Genomic DNA, 10374 nt, shown 5'->3' on the forward strand with positions numbered 1-10374 from the left:
CAGGTGAAGGGACGGCGAGGTGGAGAGGAAGTAGGTGGAGAGGAGGTAGGTGGAGAGGAGGTAGGTGAACGGAAAGCGAGATGGAGAAGGGGTAGGTGGATAAGGGTTAGGTGGACGGGAGGCAAGGTGGAGAGGAGAAAAGTGGACATTTGAAAGGTGGGTGGGAGGCGAGGTGGAGAGGAGGTAGCTGGAGAGGAAGTAGGTGGATGTTAGGCGAGGTGGAGATGAGGTAGGTTGAGAGGAGGTAGGTGGGAGGGAGGGGAGGTGGAGAGGAAGTAGATGAGGTAGGTGGACGAGAGGCGAGGTGGAGAAGAGGTAGCTGGTGAGGGGGTAGGTGGACTGGAGGCAAGGTGGAGAGGAGGAGGTGGTAGCTGGGAGGAGTGAGGGGGTAGGTGGACTGGAGGCAAGGTGGAGAGGAGGAAGGTGGACATGTGGTAGGTGGGAGGGAGGCGAGGTGGAGAGGAGGCAGGTGGACTGGAGGCGAGGTGGAGAGGAGAAAGGTGGACATGTGGTAGGTGGGAGGGAGGCGAGGTGGGTGAGAGGCGAGCTGGAGAGGAGTTAGGTGTTCTGGAGGCAGGTGGGCTGGAGGCAGGTGGGCTGGAGGCAGGTGGGCTGGAGACAGGTGGGCTGGAGGCAGGTGGGCTGGAGGCAGGTGGGCTGGAGACAGGTGGGCTGGAGACAGGTGGGCTGGAGACAGGTGGGCTAGAGACAGGTGGGCTGGAGACAGGTGGGCTGGAGACAGGTGGGCTGGAGACAGGTGGGCTGGAGACAGGTGGGCTGGAGGCAGGTGGGCTGGAGACAGGTGGGCTGGAGACAGGTGGGCTGGAGGCAGGTGGGCTGGAGACAGGTGGGCTGGAGACAGGTGGGCAGGAGGCGAGGCGTAGAGAACAAGGACAACACAAAGGTGAGTCCGTCAATGTCAGTCGCAATATAAAAGACGCCTCATCAAAACTGCACCGCTAACCAAGCCAGCCTCGCTCTCCTTCTTTCTCTCCCAGCAGTCCCAGTCACTATTCCTCTCGCTAACGTAGTACAGACCCAGCTGCTCCTTACTTCCCTCCCTCACCTTATCCCTTCCCGCTCTCCTAGAAGACACATGGTCCCACCCCCCCTATCCCTTCTATGCCCCTTTCACCCACCTATATATGGTTAAGTCTTAGAAACTACCGTACATTGAGTAACATTCATTTAATTTATACTGTGATTAGTAGGCCTGAAAGCTCTATTTTTTTACATCAAAGAATGCGGCTCAAGGGCAACAAAAAAAGTATATAAAAAAACCCCGTTACTAGCCGCTCCCACAAAAGTAAAAATTAAATAGTAGCCAAAAGAGAGTTCAGTTTCCTGCTTCCACTGCCATGGTTTTCTTAGTGTTCTTCTTAATCTTCCTCTTACATCGTCTGTTCTCTCTGTTCATCTTTAAGCCTGTCTATGTACGCACCGGTCTTCGCTTTTTATTGCCCTATTCATTTCTCACGGATTATTGCACCGTCCATATCTCGAATTTCTCCTCCCTTTATCGCCATCTCCTCCCCTTGTCTCCCTCGTCCACCTTCTCGCTTCACTGTCTCGTCCTCACAAATTCTCCACATCACCTCTTCTTCCACTTCTCCCTCTCTCTGGTTTCCTCTCCATCAGTTTATTTCCTTCTTCCTCAACTTTTTTTTTTTTTTACCATCTTCATTCTTCTTTCATTCTCAACTTTACTTTCTATTATCTTTTTAACCATTCAATCATTTCTCTCTCTCTCTCTCTCTCTCTCTCTCTCTCTCTCTCTCTCTCTCTCTCTCTCTCTCTCTCTCTCTCTCTCTCTCTCTCTCTCTCTCTCTCTCTCTCTCTCTCTCTCTCTCTCTCTCTCTCTCTCTCTCTCTCTCCTATTCGGTAACTTTACCCGTTTCGTCCAACCCCAAAGCCCATCTTCCCATCCCCCTTTTCACCTTCCTAATATTTTCCACTTTTTTCACTGTTTCCTCCCCCACCAAGTCCTACGGTTCCCTTAAGCCCACTTCCCCCTCTTTTCTCCTGGCAACATATCTCTCCAAAGACTCACTCTCTCCTCCCATTCCTTTACTCCTCTCCCAGCTAACGTGCTTACCTTTCTTTATTTGTATGCCCTTAACTCCATTTCTTCCTTCCCTTCGTGTGTCTTTTCTTTCCTTTCTATTGATATTCCACATTCACGTGATAGTTTCTCTCCCTATTACTTTGATTCTTTCCACTCATCCCCGTTTTTCAATATCTCCATTTCTTCCTTCCCTTCTAGTGTGTCTTTTCTTTCCTTTCTATTAATCTTCCACATTCACGTCATATTTCCTTTCCCTATTACTTTGATTCTTTCCACTCATCCCCGCTTTTCAATATCTCTTATGCAAGCGACTGTTAGGTATACTTTCCTGTAAAACGAGCCTGGGATTGGGTTTTAAAAGCAAAGAGAAGAGTATCGCGACACTTCTCCACCGAATATTGAACTCCCTTTGTGAATTCCATCTCTAATTTATTTTATAGGAGCAATGGTTATCGGGATTTTTGTTTTATTTTTACCCTTGAGCTGCTTCCTTTACTGTAAAAAAAAACGAGAATAGGCGAGTTCGCATCGACTTCCAAGACCCAGCATGATAGTTTCCGTATTTTTTTTTTACATCAGAGGACATGGCTCAAGGGCAACAAAAAGAGTATAAAAAAAAAGCCCGCTACTCGCCGCTCCTATAAAAGATAAAAGTAAAGAGTAGCCAAAAGAGAGGTCAGTTTCGGGTGGAGTTTTATCCGCTGGTAGAGCTGCGTGTCTATGGATTATGGTATATAGATGACGGCCGGTAGAAGGGTGTAACCTGCGACATCATTCATCAGCAAACTTCTACACTTAACTCATTTCCTCAGCTCTAGTTATGTATTACAATCCCCTATGCTGTCAAACTTCCTAACGCGAGACCGGCACCATATATCTCCATTATCCCTTCCTCATTCTACTGTGTTTCTGGCTTCCTAACAGAGCTACCCTTCTTTATTTGTATGGCTATAGTTCCTTTTCTTCCTTCCCTCAGTGTGTCTTTCCTTCCCTTTCTCCTGATTTTCCACATTCGCATCCTATTTCCTTTCCCTATTTTCCCTCTTTTCGCGAGTATCCAGGAATCTGTGGACCCAAATTCGAAAATTCTTAGGCATTTCACTTTGATATATTTACAAGAACAGTTTGGGATGGACTCTAATTCATCTGCCTTCTCTCTACATAAAAAAATAACAGTTTGGGATGGACTCTATTTCATCTGCCTCCCCTCTACATAGAAAAGAACAGTTTGGGATGGACTCTATTTCATCTGCCTCCCCTCTACATAGAAAAGAACAGTTTGGGATGGACTCTATTTCATCTGCCTCCTCTCTACATAGAAAAGAACAGTTTGGGATGGACTCTAATTCATCTGCCTTCTCTCTACATAAAAAAATAACAGTTTGGGATGGACTCTAATTCATCTGCCTCCTCTCTCCACAGAAAACACAAAAAATAACTCCATTTCTGTCGCACCAACACCTACGAGCGACAGTGAGCCATTCCCTCAACACTCGTGAGAGGCCGCCGCACCTCACCCTCCCACTCTCACGGCATTGCTGACGGCCGTTCACCTCGATGCATATTAAGTTTAACAAGAATCTCTACTTCCTCTTGTCCCCGCTCTGTTCCCTGATACAAATATTTTCAGGCTCTTCATAGCTTTATAATTCTCAATGCTGAAGTACAAAATGGTGTTCCAGGCAACTATGTCTATTACCTTTCAGGAGGGGAGGGTTCACTCACTCCTGGAATGACGTTAGTTTCTGTCTTTCATGATAATTTTTGTTTCCTCTTTGAGAATAAAGCAGAGCAGGCAGGCTTCAGTTCAGTATTATTACCCTCTGCGTATCTTCTTTGTGTTAGACTTGTAACATGCTAAAATAGCTTCATGCATTATTCCTGGAGGCTTCCCTTTGTAACATATGATTTTTTAACATTACTCATGTATATTTTTTTTGTTCTCCTGACGCATCATCGTCCATTTTCATCGTGCTCGTCGCTAATTATAACGGAAAGGTCACCAAAGGTCAGTGACACTTACAACAGGCAATTTTACGAACGTTTGCGCGCGCACACACGCAAAAAAAAAAAAAAAAAAAAAAAAGCGCACACACTCGCAGTTCTTAATTTACGGATGAAAAAACAAACAGCCTTTACACTCTACTCAGAATCCTGCAGCCAGAGTGGAGTGCATCCTCATTGGAGAGAAAAAAAAGTGAATAGTCCTTTAAAATAAAATGGAGAAGGAATAAGAAAAGCACCAAAAAAGACAAGCATACAAGTTAATAAAAAGAAATACCTGGAAAAATAAGGAAAGAAAAATAGATTAGTTAGTTATAATTTGGAATAAGAAAAGAACCAAAAAGACGAGCATAGAGGTAGCATAGGGTTAATAAAAATATACAAAAATAAGGAACGAAGGATAGATTAGTTAGTTATAGACTGGAATAAGGAAAGTACTAAAAAACGAGCATAGAAGTTAATGAAAAGAAGTAAATAGAAAAATATGGAAGGAAGAATAGATTAGTTAGTTGTAAATTGGAATAAGCAAAGCACCAAAAAAGACAGGCATACAAGTTAATAAAAAGGAATAGCTAGAAAATATAAGGAACAAATAATAGATTAGTTATAAATTGGAATAAGAAAAGAACACAAAAAGACGAGCATAGAAGTTAATGAAAAGAAATAAGTAGAAAATATAAGGAAAGAATAGATTAGTTAGTTATTGATTGGAATAAGAAAAGTACCCAAAAGACGAGCATACGAATTAATAAAAAGAAATATCTGGAAAAATAAGGAAAGAATAGATTCGTTAGTTATGGATTGGAATAAGAGAAGCACCAAAAATACAAGCATAGAAGTTAATAAAAAGAAATACCTAGAAAAATATAAGGAAATAAAAATAGATTAGTTAGTTATAGATTGGAATAAGAGAAGCACCAAAAATACAAGCATAGAAGTTAATAAAAAGAAATAACTAGAAAAATATAAGGAAAGAAAAATAGATTAGTTAGTTATAGATTGGAATAAGAAAAGGACCAAAAAAGATGAGCATAGAAGTTAATAAAAAGAAATAACTAGAAAAATAAGGAAAGAAGAATAGATAAGTTAGTTATACTGTGGAATAAGAAAAGCACTACAAAAGAGGGGCATAGAAGTTAATAAAAGAAATACCTCGAAAATATGAAACGAAGAATAGATTAGTTACTTATAAATTGAAATACGAAAAGCACTAAAAAAGACAAGTATACAAGTTAATGAAAAGAAATAACTAGAAAAATAATGAACGAAGGATACATTAGTTAGTTATAGACTGGAATAAGAAAAGAATAAAAAAAAGACAAGCATAGAAGTTAATGAAAAAAAATAACTAGAAAATATAGAGAAAGAAAAATAGATTAGTTAGTTATTAATTGGAATAAGAAAAGTACCAAAAAAGACAGGCATAGAAGTTAATGAAAAGAAATAACTAGAAAATAAAGAGCGAGGAGTAGATTAGTTAGTTATAAATTGGAATAAGAAAAGTACCAAAAAAGACAGGCATAGAAGTTAATGAAAAGAAATAACTAGAAAATAAAGAACGAGGAATAGATTAGTTAGTTATAAATTGGAATGAGAAAAGAACCTCAAAAGACGAGCATAGAAGTTAATGAAAATAAATAACTAGAAAATATAAGGAAAGAATAGATTAGTTAGTTATTGATTCGAATAAACCTCAAAAGACGAGCACAGAAGTTAATGAAAATAAATAACTAGAAAATATAAGGAAAGAATAGATTAGTTAGTTATTGATTCGAATAAGAAAAGTACCCAAAAGACGAGCATACGAATTAATAAAAAGAAATATCTGGAAAAAAAGGAAAGAATAGATTAGTTAGTTATAGATTGGAATAAGAGAAGCACCAAAAAGACGAGCATAGAAGTTAATAAAAAGAAATAACTAGAAAAATATAAGGAAAGAAAAATAGATTAGTTAGTTATAGATTGGAATAAGAGAAGCACTAAAAAAGACAGGCATAGAAGTTAATAAAAGAAATACCTCGAAAATAAGGAACGAAGAATAGATTAGTTAGTTATAGATTGGAATAAGAATAGCACCAAAAAGACGGGCATACAAGTTAATAAAAAAATAACTAGAAAATAAAAGGAACGAAGGATAGATTAGTTAGTTATAGATTGGAATAAGGAAAGTACTGAAAAGACGAGCATAGAAGTTAATGAAAAGAAGTAAATAGAAAAATATGGAAAGAAGAATAGATTAGTTAGTTATAAATTTGAATAAGAAAAGCACCAAAAAGACAAGCATACAAGTTAATAAAAGAAATAACTAGAAAATAAAAGGAACAAAGGATAGATTAGTTAGTTATAGATTGGTACAAGTTAATGAAAAGAAATAACTAAAAAGTATAAGGAAAGAAAAATAGATTAGTTAGTTATATATTGGAATAAGAACAGCGCCAAAAAGACAAGCATAGAAGCTAATGAAAAGAAGTAAATAGAAAAATAAGGAACGAAGAATAGATTACTTAGTTGTAAATTGGAATAAGAAAAACACTTCTTTCGCTGCATTCATCGTTAGCAAACGAAAACTCTTATGCATTATCCCAACTACAATAAAAAAATAAAAAATTACTGATGAGTATACACACATATATATATATATATATATATATATATAAATATATATATATATATATAGATATATATATATATATATATATATATATATATATATATATTTATATATATATATATATATATATATATATATATATATATATATATATATATATATATATATATATATATATATATATATATATATATATATATATATATATATATATATATATATATATATATATATATATATATATATATATATATATATATATATATATATATATATATATATATATATATATATATATATATATATATATATATATATATATATATATATATATGTGTGTGTGTGTGTGTGTGTGTTTTGGGCACTCATTAGTAATTTTTTTTATTGTAGTTGGGATAATGCATAAGGGTTTTGGTTTGTTGACGATGAATGCAGGGAAAGAAATAAGGAGACGAAAAATAGCCTAATTCACCACAAGCGGCGGCCGGCAGGCGGCCAGGCAGCGGGCAGTCATGCGTCGTCGCTGTACACATCCTTAGAAACCGTTCTATGTTATGCTCATGTCACGTTTGATCTATAATCTGATCGCACTATAGCGTTCAGGAGACTTTGCTCTATGAGATTAAATTATTTATTTCAACCCTGGTTCAAAGACTGCTGAGAAAAGCGATGATAAGTAAACCGTGTTATAAACATTTCGGAGCTGTCTTGTGATTTCAACTCATCACATTTCTCTTATGTTTTATTTCATCGAGTTTAGATAAATATAACTGAGTTGTGCAATTACTGCTGAGTCCAACGGTACCAACTAAAGTGGTCTGTCGTGAATAAGAGACGAGCTATGCCGAAGAAAATACAAGTGTGTAGCGTCACGGCGGACATGAATGGCATGTGAGTGAGGGAGGGGTGCAGCCAATCACAGGAGCCGTAACAAACGGTGCCTAGGCGCCAGATGAACCGGCTCCGTGAACAGACTATAGCCACATATAACTGTTAATAAATACTACCACGACATTTAAAATATTTGGCGTAGTTTGACTGATAAATCTTATTCCAGGGATATTATAGTTTGTGTTAAAGTTGTATTGCATCAGGAACCGTAAAGCTACATTAGAAAAAAACAGTGCAGAAGTTTTATGACGAAAGGTTGAGAGGGCTGAATCTAATTTCGGAAAGAGGACGAATATCATAATCAGACAAGCTGAAGGAGACGCGGAGGGACTGCCAGTGTTGCATAACGGGAAGACGGGGCTGGTTTGAAGGTTAGGGAAAGTGACAAGGGGGCGATGGTGCAGCAGGCGAGGGTGTTGAAGATAAAGTTAAAAAAGAGAGGTACTGAAGACAAGGAGAAGAGGGGGAGAGAGGGACGTCGAAAGGATGGGAGAAAGAGAGTTTAAGGGGAAGGGACGGGAGAGAGTGAAGCAGGCGAAGGAGTTGAAGAGAAGGAGGGGAGAGGAGAGAGCAACTGAAGACGAGAAAAGGAGTGGGAGAGAAAGACATAGACAGGATGGGAGAAAGAAAGTTTAAGGGGCAGGGACGGGAGAGAGAGAGAAGCAGGCGAAGGAGTTGAAGACAAGGAGGGGAATGGAGGAGAGAGGGACTGAAGACGAGAAAAGTAGAGGGAGAGAAGGACGTCGACAGGATGGGAAAGGAGAGTCTAAGGGGAGGGGACGAGAGAGAAAAGCAGGCGAAGGAGTGGAAGAGAAGGAGGGAATGGAAGAGAGAGGGACTGAAGACGAGGAAAGGATAGAGGGATGTCGACATGATAGGAAAGGAGAGTTTGGGGATAAGAGACGAAGGAGGTTAAGGCGATATAGAAAGATTGGAAAGGAAGGTCCGAAGAAGAGGGGAAGAGTGACCGAAATAGTTTAAGGAGAGAGAGAGAGAGAGAGAGAGAGAGAGAGAGAGAGAGAGAGAGAGAGAGAGAGAGAGAGAGAGAGAGAAAGGAAAGGGAGAGGGAAGGTTAGCAGAGGCCTGCCAACACAGTCATCAATTATTACCAGTTCACTAGAAGCGCCGCGAACTACTGATGACTGGCGGAAGGGAGAACTTGCGACATTAATCAGCCGAGTAGTAATGTACCAGATTGAGAGAGAGAGAGAGAGAGAGAGAGAGAGAGAGAGAGAGAGAATGTAACGTAGGTAGAATACATAGTTTATTCCTTTTGCTATTTGTTTCCACTACAGTCCTACACTTGACCGGTTTCCGCTTCATCACGTCATCAGGTAACAACACACCTGCGTTTACCCCCCCCTGTCCCGAGGCCTTTCTTCACGCGCACCTTATGATCACAGACGCGTCAACCGAAATACACACACACACACACACACACACACACACACACACACACACACACACACACACACACACACACACACACACATACGTCTCAGAGCATGGCGGGGCTTGCGGGAACTCATCTCCAGTCCGCCTCGTTGCAAAATCCTGATAGTGTGGAGTTGGGTCTAGAACTGTGTCCTTCCAACGGCAAGTTTGTCAGGCATATTTTGTCTTATCATTCTCCTCATTCTTGGACCTACACAAATAAAAAAATAAAAAAATGCGCCAGCGGAGAGTAGCCGTTGCGGGTGCCCAGAAACGCGTCCTTGCGCTAATGTTTTGATTGTTATTGCTTCCTAGGCCTACCAGCCTTACCTCCCGCTTAGTGTTGACACGCCTGCCCCCATATAGCGGGTCTCCTGTCTCTGGGCGCCACTTGGGCCATGCTGAAAATCACTATGCGGTAAGCCCAACGGCCGGGTGCATAACGGTCCATCGTTTTCAAAATGGTCATTCTTTTTTTTTCAACAGCCACCAATCCCACAGACAACACACGCACGCACGCACACATGAACCTTCCGCATCATGGTTCCACACGCCACATCGAAGAAGATTGTAGTCGAAAATAACTATCATAAAAACAAACAAACAGTTTTTGTTTAATATAAAAGTTTAGATTTTGTTTTTCTTCAGCAAAAAGGAAACATTTATAAACTATATTTGACTTCTTTTTCCACCTGTCACCTGCTGAGGGTGGGCCGAAAACATTCCTGCCTCGTCATTTTTTGTCGAGGCTGAACACACCCAACACACGCCGGACAAAACTGTATTCTTGGAAAGTGAAAGAAAATGAATAAATGTTACAAATTTAGTTTTCTTTTTTTGATAAGTAAATTTCGAAAGGCTTCATACTTTAGTTCTGCAGATAAACACGATAAAAAAAAACAAGTATCACATAAAAGAACTACGTATCTGAATACCTGATTTAATTAGACAAAAATATTAAAAAAAAATAAAACAATGGAGGGGGGGACGCAATGCCTGGTGGTGATGCCATAAGACCAATACAGTGTTATAGGAAGAGCTCATCAATCACTGAATCGTTGGTGTTTTTTTCAAATGAGGTTAAGGATCATGTGTACAAGATGAAGCTGTACTCCCCCAAACACATACAAATCCTAGCCATCTCCTGTAGCTGTAAGAGACTGATGGACGCATCCTCTCTATAGGACTACTCTGGAGCCCCAATAACGGCAAACGAAAGCAGAAACATTTAAATATACGAACAAACAAATCCCTGTGCTGCCTGAAACACACAAAAAAGAGGAGACACTGAAAAAAAAAAAATCTATAGTCCTGCGCCAGTCACCAAATAGTCCGCCTCGCTTCATTTCCCCGAACACGAACCTTTCCT

General features: G+C 39.7%; 1 protein-coding gene across 1 annotated transcript; it reads right to left on the reverse strand.

Annotated features, from left to right (window-relative positions):
* Nucleotides 1–209: 209 nt before the first annotated feature.
* Nucleotides 210–1098, reverse strand: LOC126991448 (uncharacterized). Its single transcript, XM_050850209.1, has 2 exons — nucleotides 1067–1098; nucleotides 210–852 (listed from the first exon to the last, which is right to left on the reverse strand). Exons 1-2 carry the CDS (start codon nucleotides 1096–1098, stop codon nucleotides 210–212), a joined length of 675 nt encoding a protein of 224 aa, XP_050706166.1.
* Between the last annotated feature and the right edge of the window lie 9276 nt (nucleotides 1099–10374).

The sequence above is a fragment of the Eriocheir sinensis genome, unplaced genomic scaffold (assembly GCF_024679095.1).
Source record: "Eriocheir sinensis breed Jianghai 21 unplaced genomic scaffold, ASM2467909v1 Scaffold282, whole genome shotgun sequence".
In the NCBI taxonomy this organism is placed as follows: domain Eukaryota; kingdom Metazoa; phylum Arthropoda; class Malacostraca; order Decapoda; family Varunidae; genus Eriocheir; species Eriocheir sinensis.